Consider the following 24,070-nt stretch of genomic DNA (forward strand, 5'->3'; position numbering starts at 1 on the left):
ATTTTAAATTTCACTCGTGTTTATTTCTTTAGAAAGGCTAAAGAAAAGGTCACGGCGAAAGATGATTCCAATTTGAAATCTGAAGAAATATAAATGTTTTATAGCGACTGATCAGTAATGATGAACCGGGCTTGATCCTGATCCTGCTGATCAGCTCATCCATCTCCTCCCCAATGAGGCTGCTTCTATCCGCTCGTCATCTGCAGTCTGTCAGCTGGGGAAAAGAAGATCCAGAAGTGTGAAGTCCTGGTTGATGGGGACGCTGTTCTCGTCGCACAGGAAGTGGCTCCGGACGGTGAGAATGAAGGTTTTCTTGGGAGGCGAGAGGAGTGTCTGGATTTTCTCTGCCGCCACCTGGATGTGCTTCACCTCTGAGCCTGGAGCTGAAGGAGAGGCAGGTAACAACTTTGTCAAATCTAAAGTTTTGTTGTGTTACAGCACATTCCATTAAACAATTAGATCAAGATTAACCAAGACTGACCATTTAATTTCCACAATTTCAGATCAATGAAGTAAATCTATCCATGAGTTGACAGCTTTAACATACGACATGTTTGCCTTTCATTTTCAACTTCAAATAAAAAAACTTTGAAATATAACTTATAATCTATTAATGATTCTTTGTACATATTTTTGGTTTTCTCTTGTCAGAAGGTAAATTAAACTTATAACAAATATTTTCTCAATAACTAAGTTTAATTGTAGTTATATTGTCAAGGATTGATAACGAACTGGACCCAAGTGCAGATTCTTAACAAAAACTATTTATTTTAACGAAAAGGCTAGATGCAAAACAAAAACTTACAAGAACAAAATCCAAAAAGGGAAAACAAGGAAACACTAGAAACTCTGACATTGACAGACAACTACTCTGAACTTACAACACCGACAAACAACATACAATGAACTGACACAGAGGGCAAGACACACAGAGACTAAATAGACACGGGGTAATCAGACACAGGTGAGACTAACAACACAGGTGAAGACAATGAGGGCAATCAACACTGGAGGGAAACACACAGAGGCAGGACAAGAAACACTGACAACAACTATGACAAACACATGAAACACTGGAGACACTGTTAACATCAAGACGCACTAGAACAGAGAGGGACACGAGGATTTGAAATTACAAAATAACACACGAAACACTGAAGACTAAACTATGAAACATTAGGACAAAAACACACAAGGAAAACAAGCAACACTAGGATAAATAGGAGAAATTAAAAACATGGAAACCTAAACGCTGAAATACAAAACTCAATAAGACCAAATCATGACATATATAAGTCTAAATAAAAACGAACAAAAGGTAGGGATATCTATGGTAATGATATTTTTGACAGTCATTATTACAAGTCACAAACAAGATAACAGAAAGATGGCAAAAACCCTCCAACTTACATGTACATAAATACTTACAATACTATTATGTCCTGAAAGAGATAAATGTGTGTGCATATCTGGACAGTACTATTCACATCTTTTGTCAGAACTATTGTGAATGTTTTATATTTAGTGGACACCTCTTGTTCTGAAGAAAAAAAGTAAAGCCGTTACTATGACCCATGTCTTTGACAAAACATAAAAAATGTCTAATCCTGCACACACTCATTTAAACATGTTTTGCTGAAGAGTTGAAGAGCTATGCTGGATATTATGTGCATTCAACAAAGTCACCTGTGTGGGTGGACTGTTTGTACACAGTAGCTGCTTTCCACAAGCCCATCCCAAACTACATTTGTTTATTCAAATCACTATCTTATCGCACACAGCACATCAGTGCAGTGGTTTGTCACAAGGCTTCTGAGTGAACTATACTGGGATTAAAATAATATGTATGACAAACGTTTGAGCCTCTGAGGCCACTATTGTCAGATGTCATGGAGGCAAACTTAGGATGGAAACTGTTGTATTTTTGAAGGTAAAACTTTAAAAACATGACAAGGAAACTGGTGATGTACTGTATGTTTACCACACCAGCAGATGGCATCAGTGAACCATCAGTAAAGACACTGACACGTCTTTTTTTTTTTTTTATGAACATCATCTGATTCCTGTTAACTTCACCAAACTGAAGTGTATTCAACAAAAGGTGTGCCTGTGTCTCACCTGAGCTCTTGTTAAGTTTATCAGGTGGAGCTTCAAGGACCTTTTGCAGTGGAACAGGAGGAACCTTGACACACACTTGACTGCTGCTCCGCCCACTCACAGTCAGTATGCCGGGCCTGAAACACACAAATAAGTGGGCAAATAAGTGGGCATAACACACACACACAAAAACCTGCTCTCTCAGAACACCCCGTTTTGGTGTGTGTGTCTCTTTAAATGCAATGATGTGTGTTGTTGGCTGGTGGTGGAGTCCGTGGGTGGAGATATCAGGGGAGGGGAGGGGATTTTTTTTTTAATCAGAATCCCACTGTGATGTCACAAGTTGAGCAAATTTGAAACGGAGCACTTTTCTCTGTGTTGTAAGACTTATGCAGACCACAAACAAAGGACTGGATAGATTTATTTCACATTTTGTGGGTCAGTAGACACTCAGGTTACCCAAATATATGTTCAAAAACACTGTCAAAGTGGATTTTTCATAAGATGTTCCCTTTAAACAATACTATCAAAATGTAAAAGACTATGAATCCCCACCTACCAGCTAAGCTATTAACACTCACCACTTTTGAGTCCTCTTTTAATAATTGAACAACTAAATCTAATGACAAAATGTAATTACTTACTGATGGACGGCATAAAGCAGATCATTTAGGATTTGTCTATTTGATCAGATAATAATCAACATGAGGAAGTCAGCCTTACCTGTAGTAGCGTCTAACAGCAGTATGGGGCAGGCAAGGGTAACAGGGGAGATAGATGCCGTTGGCGTCTGTATCAAGCTCAGCTGAACAGCGTCCGCACCCAGTGTAGGTGATGTCACCACTCAGCGCCTCTAGGATATCATCCAGCGATGTGGAGCTGTTAAGCACAGGCTGAGGTGCATCCTGGGAAGGTGGGTAGTCCTGAAATTGGAAGGCGATGACTTGGACTCTGAGCTCTACCTCACCTTGTGGAGGAAAGAACAGGTCAGTGCTTACAGGCCAAAGTTTGATGTCATGTTTTAAAATATTTGTTATCTTTATCTTTTTATATATTTTTAACCGAACATATGATGTCCCCTCTCTGTTTTTGGTTTATTTCAAGGTAATGTCCTGGTGTTCATGCTTTTTGACTCACCACTGTATTTCTGGGACAGCAGCGTGTCGAGGTCCAGCTCTAGACTGCTGTTTCCTGGTCGTGTAGGCTGTGGTTGGAGGAAGTTCTGAGCCCGGCGGTCTGCAAGGTCCAGGGCCTGCAGGGAGCTCCAGGGGGTGGAATGCAGCTCTAGGACCTCAGAGGTCAAACCGTCCCTCACCAGGAGGACACGGAAGTCCCATACTGCTGCTGAAGGTGGCAACAAATAATTTTGTCGGAGCTGACCCTTTAAGTTCAGTAGAAACATCATATAGTGCTTTTTTGGCGTGTGTGTTTGCTTACCTGTATCTCTGTTGATGCGAGGCAGCCAGTCCACAGCCGCTCCCCACAACAGCAGTGTCCCGTGCTGGCCATCCGGCTGCTCCACAGTCAGAACAGCCTTCAACTGAACAGCAGCCCTGCAGCGAGATTCCGCCTCACTCCTCCAGTCTAACAAGCATTCATTTCATTCAGACTGTTGTGTAACTCATCTTCAAGATCTAAATCTCAAAATCAACCAGTATTTGTTCCATTGGCAGTAAGTCACAGGGATTATTTGTTGGACCGCTGCTATTCTCTATTTATATAATTAACAATGAATGATCAGTCTTGGATGTGTCATAGCTTTCTTTTTTTTTTTAACCATGGCCAAATATTTTCACACCATTTTAATTCTCATCATGAACACTTGTTAAACCAAAGTATTCAAAAGATTCCAAGAGGATGCCTTTTTAATCCAACAGCAACAGTACCACTTACCTGCTGTTCCTTTTTTCTGGTATTCTAACAAATTTATCTAAAAAAATCTATCTCAGGCTTCACCCACCCAATCAATGTGCTGCTTGTTTTCATGTTTCCTTCTGGCATTTAAATAGACAGAAACATTGATAACAAGCTGCCAACAATCTGTACAAAGCAAACCTTATTTTAGCTCAGTGGCACATTGTAAGTTGTGAAAAATGAATCCGCAATTCATAATTTCACATCACCACAGCATTGCGATGATCAAAAGCAAAGCCATCTGACACTCCATTTGTGTGACTCACCTGTGCTGATGTGTGTGTGTGTGACGCGTAGCAGGGCGTGAACCAGTGTGTTGACCCTTAGTGACCTTAATGGGACATAGGGGAGGCGATTCAGGTCCTGAGGAGGGCAAAGCTTTGAGGACACAAGCAGGGGACGTCGCTCACGAAGAAAGCAACACAGAGAGTTGAGTGAGCAAGCAGTAACATGCTGAGGAGCTGGAGAGATAGAAAATGATATAGCAAAACTTAGAGGAACTTTGACAATGAGCTGTGCAGGCTGCTGATTGGTTGCATGCTGCGTAAATACCTGCTGGTGAGGTGGAGGCAGTGATCGGTCCCAGGTTGAGCAGTTTGCTGCTGAAGGTCGACTGCAGCACCGTCTCGCCTCTCCACCTGTCTTCATTCACCTGCAGTCCTGATAGAAAACAACAACAGAAACTTGTGTAACAATCCGAGGTATGGCTTAAACCCCCTCAGCAGTATATCTGTACCTGTAATGAGCAAAATGTCCCCAGGAGAGACAGTCAACACCCAGAATGCCGCTCGCCTCCACAGTACCACCTTCATCTCAACACCTGATTGGTCCGTTACAACAATAGACGCCAGAGGAACAAAGGACCCTGCTGCAGCACCGGACTTTACCTTCAATCCAATACATCAAACAATTTATGACAAACAGAGTATTTAGAAGTTAGAAACTTTATAAGAAACAAAAATATATTTTATTTTATTTTTAAGCAATTTTATATTTTTTTAGAATTTACTGTGAGGAGTTGTTTTTTTCCCCCCCTGTTTGTTAAATGCACTCAATTTAACACTTCTTCTTCTATAGTAAATATTTGAAGACCAAAATAACAGCCGCAGTTTTCAAGGCAACATTAGACCCGCTAAAATGAAGCAGGGAGAGATTTCTGTTAAAAGATAAACCATACACATTTACATGATAAAATCATGAAAGAGATAACAAGTACTGCTTTGTCAACAGTGGTGGCAAAGTTCCGCACACTGGCTATATATTACAACCTTTGGCCACACTAGCTCTGTGTGTTCAAATGTATTAACAAAAAAGTATACACACATTTGATCATCTGAGACTGTCCTTTTTGCAAATGTTAGCATGCTAATATTCTAAATAAAGATTTCAACCACATACCTGCATTTCAAGCACTCACAAGCTTTGTCATGTCAGGCATGTTAGGATGTCAACACTGTAGTGTCATCACGTTACTCAGAGAGTTTTGTGATTGTCTAACTTTTACAATGTGCAATGCATTAATTCATTTCTGGATTATTAAATGCAATACATTTAGCTGAATACATTGTCCATAGCATTTAGGGCAGAGCAACACAGCCCCTCATCTCATAGAGCTGATAAATCTCAAATCTCGTCTGATAAACCTTCTGATCTTGCGTGAACCTACACACATATTCCAACATCTCAACTCACCTTGACCTCCTTTAGGTGACAGGGGTGAACCACTGTTACCAGTACTGAGTAACACACCCCCCTTTTGTCACACCGGCTCAGACGTGTGGGGGTACCCCTGAGCCCAGTGATGATTTTGTTCTCTAATGGCACCTCAGACGTTTCAGTCCTGCGGTTTTCTGAGACATGTGCTTTTTTTACATCTGGGGATCCGGAGGGGGAGTTTTGGGGAGACCGGGAAACCTGTTGCTCCACCTCCTGGGAGCAGAGAACTCCCTCTGTGGTGACCTCAACAACAATGCCCCCTTCCTCGGCCCTCAGAGACGGGCAGGGTTGGCTGAAGAGCTCTGCCGAGTCTCCAGGTGTCGAGGTTACTGGGCTAAAGAGCTCTGGGGTGCTAGAGGAAGCAGATGCTGCTGTTTGGGTGTCTTTGGGTGGGGTCTGAGGAGTCAGGATTTTCTCAGGGCTGGTTGCTGATTGGATTCTATGTTGCCTACCTCTCAGGATTAAGGCCTGACTCAGAGTCCAGGTGGTGAGGTACTGAGACTGGTTGGACAGAGGGGGGACGGTTGATGAGGACTGGTGTTTGGAGCATTTTGGACTCTCAGGTTCTGTTCTTGCTGCGGGGAAACAACTCTCCAGATACTCATGAATTGAAGCTGAACACTGATTGTCCCTTCCAGGATTTGGTTTTGACGACATGTCAGATCCCACTTCTTCTTTCTGGCCTTGTGGCTCTGGAATAGAATAACATTTAGTGGACAAGTCAGACCGATCAGTGTTAGTTTCATCTTCTAGGCTTTTAAGAGCGGGTGTACAATATTCTGCTTCAATGTTACCTCTGCCAGGTGCTTCCTCCTCTGATGATGATAAATTGCCTTGGTTTCCAGCCTTGTCTGTAAAAAGTGATACAAAGTGATGTCATACACAGTGAATTAAAAATCCAATCTCAATCTGCTAAACAAAAACACTGTACTTAAATGTAATGATTTCTCTGATTGTTTTTTGTTTCCTATTCTTAAGTTCAGTCAAGATAATGATAATGGTCTTACGCTAAAAGACGGCAGCACTCAACACAGCAACCATAAAACAGCATATAAACGTGGAGAAGATTACACTAAAGGCTTTTAATACTCAAATTTGGGAGGTGGAAGTTTTGAAAAGTTGAGGTTCAAATCTCATTTAACCGAACACAAATAAATACCATCTACCAGCAACATAAGTGTGAAACAGCTTACATTTTCCTCACTGTTTGCCCCTGAACGCCTCACCTGGTGAAGGTTTTAAACGTCCATCCTGCCAGGTGAGTTCCAGGTGTCTCCATTTAGCAGAGGGACGCTCCTCTTCCCCCATCCTGGCTTCTAAAACCCCAGCTTGGTCCGAGGAGGCAGTCGGAGCCCCGAGGAAGATGTGGATCTTCCGCTTGTCACACATGCTGTCTTCTGAGTAGGAGAAGTGCCGAATTTGATTAAATTAAATGAAATTAAGTGATTAAATGAAAACATCAAACACACAATGCTATCACTTGTAGAGAGGCTCCGAATGACAGACCGAACTCCACAGATGAACATAGTGAGATGTTGATATTTGCAGCAGTTTTACAAAAGAGAAGCATATTTTCTGGATGTTTCATTACCGCAAAAGAAAATGTCTCTTTCTGGAGTTGTTGCAGCTATTACTCAAGTTGAAAAACGTGCTGGATCTTACACAACCATGACTCTGCAGAAACAGTTCACAGTGAGTTCCTGATTCTGAAGAAGGCAGATCATGGCTCCATCATGCAGATGGATGCAGACAGGCTAGCAATATGACAGCTGGGAACAATAACCAGGCAGAGCTCCACCAATCAGACAGCAGGAGGCTGGGGGAGGTTCAGACCTGTTTTTAAAGCAGGTTGTTTCATATGTGGATTTAATCCTGATGTGAAGACAGACTAGTGTCCATGTTCAGACTGAAAAAGAGTCCCGGTTTGACTTTGGATCAATATATAAATACACAACACTAACATTTTATAGACACTTTTGTCCCACCAACTGTTTTATTGAGACTTGCAATAAAAACCTTGGTCAATCTTACTGTCAATGCACACAACACAAACTCTGCTCCTGTGAGCAGAATTTAAACAATGACACTTTGCTGAAACTCCTCACTGTGTGTTGTTGTGCTGATTTGGGCTGAGTTAAGTCCCACTATGCCCGATAAAGATGAGTTTGTACAGCTTTCATAACACTATTATCTGTTATTTTTAAGTCTTGATAGTCTAGTAAATAAATGATGTATTAACCTTTGGCCACATGAAGACTGAGAGCCTAGTGAAATCTTTGATTGGACCAAAACATTTTTTATTCAGGACTCCATATTGAAGCATCCTTGAAAGTCAGTCTTTTAAGAGTCCTTAATTTACTTTGAGAAAAAAACCATCTCTGTACGGCACCTTGTGGAGGCTCTCCCTTTTGTGTGACAACTGTCATTCTTTCACTGGTTTTACTTAGGACTCATTCCAGTTCTTCACTTTTGTGACCCTTTGCGGTCATGTGTTTCTGCTCAGTTAGTTTCCACCTGCTGCCTTCAGTCAGAAGGACAGCCTGAGATGACACCAGCTTCAATGAGCTGGACCCTATGTTCACCTTGTGTCTCATCAAGATGTTTGATTCAATATAATTATTTCTTATAATAACGCATATATCTAAGATGAACTCTATGTCCCCCTTTAGGAAGCAGAGTTCATTATACATGAGTCTAGATATCCATCCAGTGTAGCAGTGACCCCTAACACTTCAGTTGTGCAGAAATGTTTGAGTTGGTAATGATATATAGGATGTAGTGCTCAGATATTTTCATTTTTGAGAGGTTTGTGACTTTTTTCCTGTATACCATAGTTTATTTTTTCATAACCTAATATGATTCCTGACTTATTCACATGATAAACATTGTGAAGTTGTCTTCAATGCTTCTTCAGCTAGTCATGTAGGTGGTATCTGGGAGCTGCGTCCAGGAAGACTTGATTAAGATTCTCTGAGAACCCTATTCTATGAAGCAATGGCTATCGTAAACAGCAGTCCTTTAAATGGCGATGGAATCAATGATCCTCCCATATCACTCGAACCTTTGACTCAAAACCATCTCATCTTGATGAATTCTAAGGTTGCTTTACCACCTCTCGGAAAGATTTATAAAGGAGGAAATGTGTGCTGCAAAAAGGTGGTATCGAGTACAGTATTTAACTTACTTAACAGTTCTGGAGTCGGTGGAAAAACAAATACCACCATTATCAACATTTCTTTAAGGCAAAGTTGCATGGTCCCCGGCGCAACTTGAAAGTGGATGATATTGTCATTATCAAGGAAGACACACTTGCAAGAAATGAGAGGCATTTAGGACGAGTGGTTGAAACCACAGAAGGGTCTGATGGGTTAGATCTTCAGGTCAAGGTTCAAGTAGGAGAACGGAGGTCGTGAAACATTAATGACTGAGGACTCTAAGTTTAGAAAAGACGACATTTACAACCACACACACATACAACCACACACACACACACACACACACACACACACGGCATTTTCTAACATGTCTGTATATTGTATTTAGCCTAATGTATTAAAATGTATCACTTTTCAGAGTTCAAACTAAATAGTTCACTTCATCGGTTGTTGTTTAGGAGGTGTGTCCCTGATGCTGAGACCTGAACTAGGATGGGAAGAAGTAAAATGCAGCCTTTAGAAAGTATTGCCATCCGAAATAAAAGCCCTAACTTTAAGTCATTCTTACCCATATGTTTTTGATTTTTTACTGTTTCATTTTTTAATGTTATATATCTTCAAGACCACTATAGATATCATTTTATTAACTACATTTTTCAAGGTCATGTTCACTTTGCCTCAGTTAATCTGCTTTACTTGGATCTATTTTTTTAGCAGTTCAGTCTTTTATTGCATATATATTTTCCCACATTTAATTGAAGCATCTTTTTCTTCCATACGTTTTTTCCTTTTTTATGACAATACAAAAGAGTATTATTGGACTATACCGTCTGTATTCAATTTGACTGTAGTTTGTTTTGCTACACATTTACTGTGAGCTGTGTTTTCAGAAGCCTTCACCAAACAAGTAAAGTGTTGATTTAATTTTTAAATACTACAAATCAGTTAAATGATCAGTGGATTCATCATTTAAACGTTTTACTAAAACTGGTAATTTATAATCCCTTAAGTATATATTTTATTATACTTTATATTATCCTTGAAGAAATACAGAGATCATTAGTTTAATCCCCCCTTAACCCACTCAAGTCAAATATTAGTATTAACAGGAAAATAATTAATTAATAATTAAAAACACGCCAAATGTAAGTTTTTACATGTAATTTGAAAATCCTATATTCAAAAAACAAAGAGAACAAAGTCAATCTTCTGTTTTATCGATGAATGCCTTTATTTTGAATGTTGTAGCCTAACCGGAAGCTGCATTTGTGCCACTCTTGAGTGACTTGACGCTAGCTTAAACAAACTACTACCATAACAAACAGCGTAGAAAACAAAGTCAAACAAGTAAAAAGTGAACATTTAAGGGTTTAATCTTTAAATTTCTGCAGCTGCATGTTCCGCTGTCACCCAATAGTACAGCGGGGTAGGTTAACAGGAAGGGGCGGCTGGAAGGAGGAGTCGTTCCTGCGGTAAAAGTATTCATATTCCCCGCCGCATTTCGTCGCCTTCCCCCACATTCTCCAAATCTAAGCCGACGGACTCATCTCCCCGGTACGGTGAACTTCTCTTAAACCAAAAATGTACCGGTATTTCGGGGAGCTACTCACCCGGGGAGCGGGCAGCGTCCTGGCCTCCGGTGCCACCGCGTCTGCTGCTGACTCGGCTCTGCCAGCGTCCGCCTCCCTTCTGCGCTACCGCGGCTACAGCCAGGCCGTGGACCAGGACGATGATCCAAACTTTTTCAACATGGTGGAGGGATTCTTCGACCGAGGCGCCGCGATCGTGGAGGACAAGCTGGTGGAGGGTTTGAAAACCCGTGAGACCCCCGAGCAGAAGAAGAAGCGTGTCCGTGGGATACTGAAAATCATCAAGCCGTGCAACCACGTCCTCAGCGTCAACTTCCCGATCAAGAGAGACAGCGGAGAGTGGGAGATGATAGAGGCGTACCGGGCGCAGCACAGCCAGCACAGGACACCCTGCAAGGGAGGTGAGAGAAAAACATCAACAAAATGTCATTATAATGAAAACGTTATAGAGAGAGCACAGGGGAGGTAAAATGACACTGGAAAGAGAAGATAAATAGGAAGTTTTGCTCTCACAGTAATAATAACAATAATAATAAGAATAATAACACTTATAATAACAACAACAATATAAATCATAATAACAACAACAGCAATAATACCAATTAACTTTTGCTGTATGGAGTAAGCCTTTGTCCTGTGAGGTCTTACCTGAACACAACCTATCTGGGTCTTATAATGTTTATATACATTATATAAGGCATATCCATATATTATACATACCTTATAATGCTTATAATGTTGCACATTCAATTTTGGTTTGATGCCCAGAGACAAAAAATATGTTAAAGTATAAAAATAAAAATAAAAGGGGGAATTTCAAGAGAAGAAAACACATTGTTCATCAGACATTCGTTTTGACTTCTCTCCTCTTCCTTAATCATCTGTTGACCCGTGAGATTCCTCAGCTCATCTTTTGGAGGGGAGCTCCAAATCATATTCACGTTATTTAGGACCTTTTCTAATTGAAATATAAATCACAATGTGGATTTTAAATCAACTTTTCTCATATGCTATACACTTTAGAGACACTCTTTACAAGTTGAACTAGCACCCTGCCTGAATATTTACAAAGAAAGTAACAAAATAATACAACATAAAGGTGCTCAGGTATGACAGTGAACCAAAGGAGAGACCATACAACCAATCAAGATCACTATCAGCCATACATTCGATCATTTCCAGGGTCCTGCTTCTCCATGCTCAGATTTTCTGTTTGATCATGTTGAATTGAGCATCTTAGGGTTTAGGGGTGTTTAGAGTGTCACCTTTAACTATGGGAAATTAAGCTGGACAATTCTTTGTTGTTTTGTGTCCTATCAGGGAATAGGACATGTGCACATGACTGAAGGGGAAATATGGAGCCAATCTTGAGGAGAATGTATCTAATTTAAACGGGGACAAATACTAATAAGAGCGATCGCTAATGAATGATGGTTGCACACTTTATCATAGCAACATGTACTAAGATTATTATAGTTTATACGTTTATTAGAATCAGGCACAGTGCACACAATGACATTAGTCTCAGAAGAGAAAAGATGCTTTGTACCAGTTTTAGATAACTAGTTAATTTCCGTCTGTAATCCCGAGGCAGATGATGGCAACAGTAAAATACAGATCCAAATCCTTGACATTATTAGATTATATAATTGATCACACTCATTCTTAAAGTTAAAGCCTGAATTAAAAAAAAGTCAAATTCCAGGATAGTTTAATAAACATCTTCCATTTTTATCATTTTGTTCACTTCATTTATTTTTGGGAATTTCTGTTTAAATGCTTCTTTGGTACAACCTTTTTCCTATCGTGCTTTATTTACTGAGTAAAAGTTGAAGACTTTTATTTTGTTAAAGATTTCTCATATTTTGTCACTCTAACTGACGTGCACGTTTAAATGTTGATTAACATGACGTTGCAGCGCCTTGAGTCTGCTCTGTAGCTGTTCATAAATCTCATACAGATGCACAGAGGATAAAGAATATGGAGTTTATTATTCAATGAACGTCACTCACATGCAGTGAGCCCTCATGTCTCCAGAGCAGAGAATAAATGGCATTATGGCAATTCAAAATATATTAAACCTTAACTCCTAATTTAAATATGTAGCCTTCCTCTCTGTTGAAAAGCACCTGCAGGCTACTCTTCAGACTAACCTGATGGACTTCATAGTTAGAATTGTCTTTAGTACCACTAGAAGAACCAAAAAGACACATTTAGAGCCCGGTTTGTCAGGATGTCTTCTCACACAAGCTTTGAATGTGTGTAAAGCATGTCTTTTTTTTTTTTTCCTGTATCTCTGTGTTATCAAGATACAGAGAAGCAGGGTCTTTTTTCAAAGCGGGCACACATTTTTTGGCATCTTGCCTTCAATGATAAATCAGCTTTAATTTTAGTATTTTTTTATCAGCACTTACGATAAATAATCAGATCTCAGTTTTTAGTGTGAACATTTTGACTTTATTGGTTAAAGTAGACTCATTGATCCTGTAAGGGGGTTGGCTGTAACACTGTGTAACACATAACACTGCTTTATAATGATGCACTGAGCAGGTTCTATGTTTGTTAAGGTGGTGAGGTTTCCTCCCCTGACAGGAATGCTGACTGTCCAGACAGGCTGTGTGTGTGTGTGTGTGTGTGTGTGTGTGTGTGTGTGTGTGTGTGTGTGTGTGTGTGTGTGTGTGTGTGTGTGTGTGTGTGTGTGTGTGTGTGTGTGTGTGTGTGTGTGTGTGTGTGTGTGTGTGTGTGTGTGTGTGTGTGTGTGTGTGTGTGTGTGTGTGTGTGTGTGTGTGTGTGTTCAGCTACACTCTGTATTCTGATTTGCTCAATGTTTTTTTTGGTTTTCCTGTTTGCTCTTTGTTCACCTGCCTTAACCCAGGGTGGCATTGTTGTTTCATTTATTTTGGTTTCTCAAGTTAAGTATGAGCAGGATGAACTCATAATGCTACTACTATTGTACTCTTGTGATACCCTTCCACAAGATGGATTCTCCAGGATTTTACTGTCAGAGCTGTTTGAGTTTGAGCTGTCCTTTCTGGATCAACCCTTCCATTATTCTTCCATTAACCGATTGATTGGTTGATTTGTAAAATGTGGAAAAGATGAGAAATGCTGTCACGATAGTGCTTTTCTAACCAGCACTCTAAACCTATGTTACAAATTGATTAAAAACAATGCAGATGAATATTTTTCTCTGACTAAAAAAACTTAAATATTTGCAGAATGCTTCTTCAGATTCATTTCTGTTGCAAATTGTGGACCTTCCAAAAGTACACTTGACTCAGTCCTAAAGATAGCAACATGTTCAGGACCCAGGCTGCGACTCTTGAGTTTTTCTGATCTCAGACTAATTCAACTTTACACTCTGTTGTTGAACGTGTTACACACACATAGGCTGAAATATACACACCAGCACAAACAGGATCCTACAGACATGCACTACTGGAGAGATGTCAGAGTGATGGTGGTGCCCACAGCGAGCCATGTTAACCTTTTAGCATTATGTTCAGCAGTAAACCATGTCTGTCTGTGCATAGAAGCCTGCAGGTTGAGTTTTACTACAGGAGACAAATTAAAGAGGCTTTTTGTTTCAGAATTAATCAGTCTGTCTCTAAAGGCGCCACAGAGCTGATATTATGAGAGATGAGACATTTGTGAGGAGGTTCCATGTTTTACAGTGATGTTTCATCCTGGTTTGTCCGGCAATTTATGTTTGCACAACTAAAGGCTGTGAATGTGTTTGCTTGTTGGCTTTAAGTCTTATTAAGTCATCCCTTGGTTAGAGTGACATTTGATAAATAGTTCAGCATAGTGTGGGAAGATACAGACACATGCCGATAAATAATTCCTTAAAAAAACCATTATGAGAACTCCAGAGACCGTTCTGTCTGAGCTTTCACTTATTAATTCATATTTTATGTCTATACTTGAAGCCTGAACTGAACTCAGACCAGTGTTGCAGACAGTTTTTTTTCCTCGTCAGCAGTGATTAGAGGTTTGTAGGAAACCAATCTCTGCTCTAGCTGGAAAGAAGATGACCCCATTAGACTGTGCAAGACACTGAAGAAAGAGTGACTACGAGTATGAATCTGCTCTGAAAACTGCAGACTTCTTCAGTTTAAGTTCAATTAACAAAAAAAGTAACAGAACTGTGAGTGTGAGTTGCACAGACAGCAGACCTAAAGAGCTGTGTCTGGATTTAGGACACTAACAAACAACCTCTTCCAACACTACTGAATTCAGCCGAGCTCTGATCAGGTACCTGCTCGACACTCACCTACAGAGCAGGATAAAGTGACCACAAAACAAACACAGTTAGTCATTACTGAAGCTTTCCGCCTGAAACAACCACAGTTTGAAAGTCCCACCACTGTCACAACCAGAACAGGATTCAGAAAGCTGGGAAGCATTAGTTCTTACAACATAGTAACTTCATTTGACTACTTTTGTTTTTTTTAGATTAAGAGTTGACACAAAACATAATTAACGAATACATATTTACCAGTACATTAATGAATAAAAAAAAAATCTCAACACTCTAAACTTGTGGCTTTGTGCATTTTACCAGTTATCAACTGGTGGAGATGCGTTTTCACGCCTTTAGTTCAAAACTGTGCGTCTCTTAGCTTCTCTTGGTTTATAACACGTGTAAGATCTGAATGTAGGCGAAGGGCGGAGTTTTAACAGACTCATATTTCATTCTCATTACATTTCAACATGAGTGAAGAAACTTTTTGCAGTGTTTCTTTAAATGAGCGTCTAATGATTACCACACCCAGTCTGACTCACTGCAGCTTCAAACACAACAACTCGTCTCATGCCATTACTCTCTCTTCTCTGTCTCGCTCTCTCTCTCTTCTCTTTCTCGCTCACTTGTCTCACTTTTACACTTCTTTCTTTACCTGCTCACTTCAAACTTTCTTGCTTTTTTTTTTTGGCTCCTTTTTCTTTATTTCTTCCTCATTTTTAAATAGTTCACTTTTTTTCCTGTTTCAAAAAAACACATCACTGCTCTCAGCAAAGAAAGTTACAACAAGAAGTCAAAGTTAAAAATGTTTGTTTCCAAATCCAGTCTCATAGTGTAAAGTCACTTTATTCTTTACCTCGCCTACCTCGGTTTTCTTTTTGTCTGTTTTTTCCATCCAGCTGCAGCCATTTTGTGCAGTTCTCCTGCAGAAGGCTTTGTTTTTTAGTGATGTGTGAGAACAGGTCTGCATGTGTCGGCTCCAGTGCAGACGGCTTTGCAGCTCCATGCTGAACTCCCTCCACTTTGTGCCTGTTTCAAATTGTCCGTGGAAAGACACACGGGTCGCTTATTAAACATCAGAGGGAACAAACTTTGAACATGCACCGGTCTGTAAGAAAATAAATCCACAAGACTACAAACATGTTTTATCACAGAAATACTCCTTTATTGTACAGTTCATTTAAGTCTTGTGGTAAATCAGTTAAATCCTGATCAAGGCCAGTGTTCATGAGCAAGTGAGTAATCATTAGATTTATTTATCATAATGGATTTATAACAACCCTAAAAGTTTTGCAGGTCAGGACCGTGTTGTTGTTTGTAAAATGATAATACCAGTAAGAAATACAGAGGGAATGATTTGAATGTAGTCATGACGACAGCTGGCTACTGTAGGTTAAACATACAGTATTACATTTTACCTCATTCAACCCCGCTTAAAAATCCAAACTATCCCTTTAAGGCATAATTATATGGATAAGTTCAACACCATTTGCAGAAATCATGACTGGTTTGACTGGTCTGACAGGTTTGGCTAATAAGGCATGTCTGGCAGCTTATTTGAAAAGATATGTTCAACATAAAAGCAATTAATCCATCCTTTACCCATCCCTGTTTTTATTCTTTGATATTTGGTAAGGGAGACGAGTGGGGTTGGAGCCAAGTGGAGCCGGTGGACATTGTGCTGGAAGGTGTTACACCCTGGACCAACAGTCTCAGTTAATTTACAAGAAGATACAAAACAAAAACAAGTGACGCAACAAATCTGTGTAGAGAGGAAACTAAAAGTTGTGATGATGTGGTCCAGAAATGATTTTGATGAAGGTTTTACTATTTTAGGATGATAAGTAAGACTGACCTTCATAATAACAGATGTGACCTGGTTCAGGTGGGGTTACAAATAATGCCTCTTTCTTTTGTTTGATTTCAGGAATCCGTTACAGTACAGATGTGTGCATGGACGAGGTGAAAGCTCTGGCATCACTGATGACGTACAAATGTGCTGTTGTCGGTGAGTACACACTACTGTTAGTCTTCCTTTAATATAAGAAGAATCTATAGAGAATCAAGATGGTAATCTTAAGATGTTAAGCGTTAAATCACAGTACAATAATGAATTTGGAATGACCCGAGACAAAGTTTTATAACTTTGGGGATAAAGAATATTTTCAGACTAAGATGTCTGTGTAGGTTCTCAGTCATCCAGGTCATGGTAAATTCAAAGCTTGATCCAAAGGCAACTGGACTTGGTTCTTGGATCTTCAACCAAGTCCAGTTGCCTTTGGATCATGCTTTGAATTGTAAGATTAAAGCTAAAGGTGAAAAGCTTGAAGTACTTTGAATAAAGCTTAAAGGTGCACTATGGAGTTTTGGTTGTGAACATTGAAAGTTGGAGAAGTGAAACAATTCTCTGCTGTATTTTCTGAACTGAATACACAAACTTTACTCAAAGAAAAAATGGGTCCCTGGAACACTGTTTGGAGCTTAAAAGCTACCAGGAGAGTTACGGTTTCACTCTAGCGGGCCCCCACCATAACTTGTTCGCGTAGCATTTTATCTTCAAATGTTGTTGCAGGGACCAACTCTTCCTCTGAGGACAGTTTGTGTATAGAGTTATGAACATATACCACAGAATCTGTACATTTCTCCAACAAATGTATCTACCAAAACTACATAGTGCACATTTAAGTATTTTGAGAATAAAGATGGAATAATTCAATAACGCATTAAGCATTCAAGTATGAGTAAATATGGTATACAGAACATAGGAATTTATTAACAAGTAAAAGCTTCTGAATCTCTGACATACAAAGGTGCCATTGTGGACGAATATGTATGTGACGATATAATGTCTTTTATACTTGTGATGAACATCACTTACTTCAAATTTGGCAACAACCAACCCTTGCACTAACAATTAAATCTTAATTCTTAACCCAACATTGCACAATCAATCCCCAATCTTATCCTAACATGAACATTAAAAACATGTTTCTCAACTATCAAGCAGTCCCCTTTTATATGTATGCACACATCTTTGATGTGCATTAATGTCTGCACTTCAGAGGTTGGATTTTGAAAAATGTTCCTTAAGCTAATTCTGGTATTGGTTGTATAGTGGAGCTGCTGTTCTGGTTTTACAATAAAAAATGGTTTGTTCCAGATGTGCCCTTTGGTGGAGCCAAAGCTGGAGTGAAGATTAACCCGAGGCAGTACTCTGTAAGTTTGAACACAGTGCACAAACTAAAGTTTTTTCTCGTACTTATTGAAGCTAGTCCTGGAGAAATAATGTATGCTATGTGATTATTATTAATTTGAGGACAATAAAGGAAAAAGATCAGGCTGCTGTTGCAGAACCCACATATAAAGTGCACGATTGACAAACTTCTGGCAGGAAAGAAGTAAGGCAAGTCAAGCAAACATGTTTAATATGAAGAAATGTGTCTGTGTACACAGTGGAGTGTGAAACTTGAATTAACACAGCTCTACACAGCGTCCTGAAGAGTAGCAGGACATTTTAACGATAACATCCTGAGGCAACAGATCACTCTACTACAGGGGTGTCCAAAGTTTTTTTAGTGAGGGCCAAATACAAAAAAATTAATTTGGGGCCGGGCCACACACTAGAGGTGACATATTAACACATGAATACTGTGTGTATTTCTAACTCACTTATAATCTGAAGAACATTGCACTCAGTGGGAGCAGTGATGCTGTCCTTTGGATTGAAGGATGGCTGACATGTCTTGAGTAAATTTGGTGGGTGAGACGCGAAGGACTTCACAGAGATGGCTATCAGTCATTCTGGTTCTCAGTCTGCTTTTGTTATGATTTAACAGAGAAAATGTTTGTTCACATATGTATGTTGAGCCGAACAAGCTCATCATTCTTTTTGCGTGGCGTCTCATCAGAGGAAACTTGGCATTATCCAAACTCTGATAGAAGTCAGGGAGGGAGAGAAGCTGATGTTGACTCTTCAGAGAATCATCACATTGCATTTCAATCAGTTCTAACTGCAGACTCTCTTCCACTTCTTTTGCATCCACCAGAAAGGGGGTCGAGAACAGCTTGATTTCTTTTTCAATGATAGAAAAATCTTGGAAACGCTGGTTGAATTCTGTCAGGAGAGATGTAATCACAGACACATATTTCTCCTTTTTAGCAGAAAGGTCGGCCTTTGGAATAGCAGACTTGATTTCAGACAGCGCAGGGAAGTGTGCAGCATTAAAGCTTCGTAGTTGTGACTCAAACAGGCGGAGCTTTACACAGAAGGCTTTCATGTGCGCATACAGGTGAGGCACCAGCTGTTCTTTGCCTTGTAGGTTCTTGTTCAGTGTATTCAGATGATGAGTAAGATCAACTAAAAAAGCCAGGTCTGACAGCCACAGAGGGTCACGCAGTTCATGAAGAGGTCGGCCCTTTTCTTTCAAAAACTGGTCGATTTCTGATCTCAGCGAGTAAAACCGCTGCAGCACAGAGCCGCGGCTGAGCCAGCGCACATCAGAGTGGTAGAGTACATCCCCGTATTCCGCATCCACGTCAGATAGGAAAGCTTGAAATTCTCAGTGGTACAGTCCTCTAGCGCGAATTATGTTGACAGTTTTCACAACAGTGTTCATCACATCGCCCAGCTGGACAATCTTGGCACACAGTGCTTCTTAGTGGATTATACAGTGCATCCTAACAGCCTCACCTCCGCTCTCTTTTACCTTGGCGCACACCATCGATGCCATTCCTTTGCGCTCGCCGGTCATGGCCGGAGCTCCATCCGTTGTTACTCCACAGAGCTTGTCCCATTTAAGCCCCATCTTTTCAACGGCCTCCGACACAGCTTCAAATATGTCTCTACCCGTCGTTGTGCCTTTTAGGCTCATCATATCAAGCAGCTCCTCCGTACAGCAAAAATTATTATCCACTCCCCGCAAAAAAATTAATAGCTGCGCGGTGTCTGTGGCATCTGTGCTCTCATCGCATGCTATCGAGTAAAAATCAAAAGCACAAGCTTTGTCTTTCAGCTGAAGTTTCAAGTTGGCTGACAAGTCCTCGATTCTCCGCACCACTGTATTTCTGGACAAGCTCACGTTTTTGAAATCCTGCACTTTTTCCGGGCACATTATTTCTGTGACTTTGATGAGCCACTGCTTTATGAAATCGCCGTCTGAGAACGGTTTGCCGTGCTGGGCAATAAGTTTAGCCACTTCATAGCTTGCTGTTGTGGCGTTTTCCTGTATTTTGTTTGCACGAAAAAAAAGCTGTTGTTGCGCTTGCAGGCTAGCTGCCATTTGCTTGACTTTCTGTGTTCGTTCGGCACCAGCGTACAATGTGTAGCTCTGATGTTTGGTCTCATAGTGCCGACGGACATTATACTCTTTCATCACAGCAACATCTTCCTTGCAAATCAAACAGACACACTTTCCATTGACTTCTTTGAAGAAGTATTCATTTTCCCACCGTGTTTGAAATCTCCTACACTCACTAACTATTTTGCGCTTCTTCGGTGCTGCCATTTCTGGTGACTCGCGGTATAAGTTTTTCTTTGCTTAATTTTGTTTAGTGGAGAAGCACCGTTTCTGGGGCTGGCTCCATCTAGTGTTGAAACTTAGAAGTGCAACAGAGTTGAGCTCTAGCTTCTTGTACGGGCCATATTCAATTATATTTTCAGAATTTGCTGCGGGCCAATAAAAACTGGACCGCGGGCCGCAGTTGGCCCGCGGGCCGTAGTTTGGACACCCCTGCTCTACTATGTTACTGTATGCTCAGGAGCTACAGACAACCTGATAGGACTCCCACAGGGACAAGTTTAGTCTGAAGAGTGTGTTTTTGTGATATCATTAGTTGTCATTGAAATTCCTGTCAATCATCTCTGTTAGTGTTGTGGGATTAACCAAACCAGGAAGTCTGCAGCAATGCTAGGACTCAGAGAAGCTGTAATATGATATTGTGTTGGTAGCACTAAATGCTAATAACAGCATGTTAACAAGTGAACAGTGACACATGCTGGTTTTTTGCAGGTACAGTGTTTAACATGTTTACCATCAGAGCTCGGAGTGTTAGCAACACTAATGTATTAAACTGATTTAGATGTACACAAACACTCAATGGAACAGTGACTCTAGACCAAACTCTGTTAGATTTTGTACAGACTAAAAAATAAGTAGTTTATCAAGAAGATGATTGTTAAATAGACAAAGAAAGTTGCTAGTTGCAGCCCTCAACCAAAGAGGGGACATGTAGTTCATATGCTAACTCTTATATTTGGATTCAGAGAGGAAAAGGTTTTGTAGTTACAAAAGCAAGAGAGAAAGCTGGATACTACTGTGTGTTAGTGTATGACACTAAAAATCTTCTGGGCTACGCCACCAGTAGTATGTTTCTTTAACTTCTTAAACTGCAGTGTCCCAGCCCTCCACCCATCCCCACATCGCCTTAATCAATCAGACTTTATTTGTAAAGCTCCTTTCATCCAGGCGTGTGCAGTTCAATGTGCTTCACAGAAGACTGATGGACTTATGATAGAAAATAGAGCTTTAAATAACGAAATGAAGATACAAATCATTTTATAATTTAGATTTAAAAACAAAGGGGATAATAGGATGTTTTTGCACCGATCTTAATCAAGATTTAACTCCCACAGTCCCCAAATGCTCAGTAACTCTGAGCAGACTGAACAGATTGCTGAGCCATCAGCTGTCAGGGATTTACCCCCCTCTCGCTCTCTCTCTCTCTCTCTCTCTCTCTCTCTCTCTCTCTGTGTCTCTGACTCTCTCTCTGTCTCTCTGTCTCTCTTTTTCCCCCGGGGGATTTATACTCTGGCTAAATGTTTGCTCGACCTTCGCTCTTTTCCAGTGTCTTTGCTGCAGAACACACATCAGTGTTCGCACATGCAGCTCTGTGGTGACCTCTGACCTGACCATATGAAGGAATTCCAAGAATTAGATTCCATTCAAACAGACAACATGTGTCAAAATCGATATATTTTATGAGCTGTCCATGCACTGAATTCAGTTTTCTTAATAAAAAAAGCCTAACAAAATGTAAGTGTAATCACCAAGTTCTTATAATTTGTCTCTGGTCTGTTTGTTTAAGTAGCATCAGGTTATGATAGACTAGTCATGATTTAAGTATTCAGTCAAAGCCCTATCTTTACCCTTTTTTGCATCCAAAAAGTAAAAGTTTTGGAAATGCTCCCATGCATTGCTTCACATCATCGTCCGATCAAAGTGCGCCCTCTCAAAGTGCTCGTTTATGCCATTGACAGACTCGAGTTGTAATTCTGCACATCCTTCCCAAATGCACTGCTGAACATGTGCAGACTTCTTACCATCTTAAAACATCTCTAATCCTTCATTTGACCTCTCAGAACATGGGAGTTGTTGGTCTGCTGCTGCTGCAGTCTGTAGATTTTGATTCAGTTTTTGCTTTTTTTTGCATCTGAGCTTCTCTTTTAAAACACCAGAGTTTAACAGTGTAATGCAATCAAACTAACTAACAGAATCAGTAGTAATAGTATTTACACACCAAAGCTTAAACATAGGGCTGAAGTTCAACAATACAAGAACTAAAATTCAAAGTTTTTAGCTACTTCACCATCTGTACATTTCCTGCTGGTTATCAAGCTACAGACCACATTTCTTGATTAGATATAATTTGTCCATTCATTGTTACAGGCTGCTGGAGATAGCTGACAAAGGTTTATATTAATGACACTAAATACCTGTATGTACTTAATTTTTTTTTTCAACTATACACAGCTTTAATCAGGATGTGTTTTTTTTCTTGTATGTTTTCAGGACATTGAACTGGAAAAAATCACCAGGAGGTTCACCATCGAGCTTGCCAAGAAAGGCTTCATCGGTGAGTCAAAGACCCTCTAAAACTAACAGAGGACTAAATCATGTCAACTCCCTTTAGCCTAATGTTTAAATAATCCAGTTTATTTTAACCTGAGTTTAAGTAAGAACAAAAGCTGCATGTCACCAAAGATTTTAATTCAGTTATCATTGTAATTGCATAGAGAAAAATGGATGTTTCAGCCCAGAGGATACAATCAGTCAGAGTTTCGGTAACAGCTGATTTCACACAAGCCTCATCAGCTGATGGCCAACTGATTTGCTTCAAAGCGTCCTATTGGCCAAATAGTACTTATGCCGCGTTATTTAAACTGCTCTAGCCTGCCTACTCTTTTCTGCTCCCTCACTGGAAGGGCAGGGAGATCCCAGAACAGAGCCATACCGTCAAATATAAATAATTTCAATAAAGTATTTATTCTTCACAAAGTGGTCCTGAACTACTAGTTCACAGCTTCTGTTAAGCATCTCTCCGTCATAGAAAGTAACAAGGTACATGAACATAAGTCCTGCATTGAATTAACATTTTCATTTTCCTGCACTGCTCTTATGAATTTCCATTGTCATGCAATTCAAAGCACTTCACCTGAGAGTCAAATCTCAACTTTTAGACATTATCATTCACATTCCTGCAGAAACATCACAACTGTGAAGGTTTACTAAATCACACGTGTCCTTATTGTTTGATAAACAGCAGAATCATTTCTTTCACACTTGTGTGAATATAATAAGTAGTTTGTATTGTTGACGTCCGTGTTGTGATTCTGTGGCTCTGTAGGACCCGGTATTGATGTTCCTGCTCCAGACATGAGCACTGGGGAGAGGGAGATGTCGTGGATCGCAGACACCTTTGCCACCACCATGGGACACTATGTGAGTGTCCGCTCTTACTGTTGATCTCAAATCACAATCATCGGGAAAAAAATCATAGAAGAAAAGACAGGGAATGCTGCAGCCTGTTGAAACTGAGTATGCTCAAATGTAGCTCCGTTTAAACATTTAAAGTTAACTAAAGTATAAATTAAATACAGTTAGGTCTGAAATTAAATTAAGCCAAAAGTCTAGATGTTTAGAGTGCCAAGTTCAAGCATACGGTCTGAATATAAAATAAGATTATATTCCAACAATTTAGTTATAAAATATATAGTAGAGAACACTCATGAAATGCAATAGTAATATCATTAGTTAAGCATTAAGTTATGTTTTGAGAATAAGTTCAAATCTTTCTGCAGAAAAGAAGTATTTCTGATTTTTGTCTTAAAAAATACACTTTTTTTTTCTTTCTTTACATCTGACAATTTTGAATATTTAGTCTGAATAGCGATAGGAGAAATTTGCAGAATATTTTCAAAATAAATGATACTTCAACAATAGAGCCACTATACTAATTCCATACTGAAGGTTGGATTCTGAATAAAACAGGTTGGAAGCTTCAAAGGTTGGACTGTAGTGTGACCTCCTCTCTGCATACTCCTCATTTATAGGCACCTTTGCTCTGTTTGGGAGGGACTG

General features: G+C 39.9%; 2 protein-coding genes and 1 long non-coding RNA gene across 5 annotated transcripts in view; 1 reads left to right on the plus strand and 2 right to left on the minus strand.

The window, feature by feature from the left end:
• shld2 (shieldin complex subunit 2) lies at positions 1-10,626 on the minus strand. 2 transcript variants are annotated; one of them, XM_061040445.1, is made up of 12 exons: positions 10,493-10,626; positions 6,954-7,124; positions 6,522-6,578; positions 5,704-6,419; positions 4,748-4,898; positions 4,564-4,671; positions 4,278-4,472; positions 3,535-3,681; positions 3,235-3,438; positions 2,821-3,064; positions 2,119-2,234; positions 1-383 (listed from the first exon to the last, which is right to left on the minus strand). In XM_061040445.1, exons 2-12 carry the CDS (start codon positions 7,114-7,116, stop codon positions 211-213), a joined length of 2,274 nt encoding a protein of 757 aa, XP_060896428.1. In that variant the 5' UTR covers positions 7,117-7,124; positions 10,493-10,626; the 3' UTR covers positions 1-210. The 2 variants fall into 2 exon arrangements, with proteins under 2 accessions (XP_060896428.1, XP_060896426.1); XM_061040443.1 differs by having other exon boundaries at positions 3,235-3,441.
• The window catches only part of LOC132975709 (uncharacterized), a 106,480-nt gene that overhangs the window by 80,014 nt on the left and 2,396 nt on the right, over positions 1-24,070 (minus strand). The gene's annotated exons all lie outside the window — the stretch shown is intronic.
• Positions 10,188-24,070, plus strand: part of glud1a (glutamate dehydrogenase 1a) — a 25,812-nt gene continuing 11,929 nt past the window's right edge. The window contains exons 1-5 of one of the 2 annotated variants that reach the window (XM_061040453.1): positions 10,188-10,872; positions 16,642-16,722; positions 17,875-17,930; positions 22,502-22,565; positions 23,337-23,431. In XM_061040453.1, coding sequence (XP_060896436.1) covers positions 10,464-10,872; positions 16,642-16,722; positions 17,875-17,930; positions 22,502-22,565; positions 23,337-23,431 — 705 coding nt within the window. In that variant the 5' untranslated portion in view covers positions 10,188-10,463. The remainder of the gene's footprint in view (positions 10,873-16,641; positions 16,723-17,874; positions 17,931-22,501; positions 22,566-23,336; positions 23,432-24,070) is intronic. The other variant, XM_061040454.1, reaches the window with a different exon arrangement.

Source organism: Labrus mixtus, chromosome 6 (assembly GCF_963584025.1).
Source record: "Labrus mixtus chromosome 6, fLabMix1.1, whole genome shotgun sequence".
Taxonomy (NCBI): domain Eukaryota; kingdom Metazoa; phylum Chordata; class Actinopteri; order Labriformes; family Labridae; genus Labrus; species Labrus mixtus.

Excerpts from the sequence above, each read along its gene's own strand:
- shld2 (XM_061040443.1), bottom strand. The coding sequence starts at position 7,116 with ATGTGTGACAAGCGGAAGATCCACATCTTCCTCGGGGCTCCGACTGCC. Across the intron at positions 6,420-6,521 it reads GGAGGAAGCACCTGGCAGAG|AGCCACAAGGCCAGAAAGAA; the intron begins GTAACATTGAAG and ends ATTCTATTCCAG. Across the intron at positions 3,682-4,277 it reads ACACACACACATCAGCACAG|ACTGGAGGAGTGAGGCGGAA; the intron begins GTGAGTCACACA and ends AATGCTTGTTAG.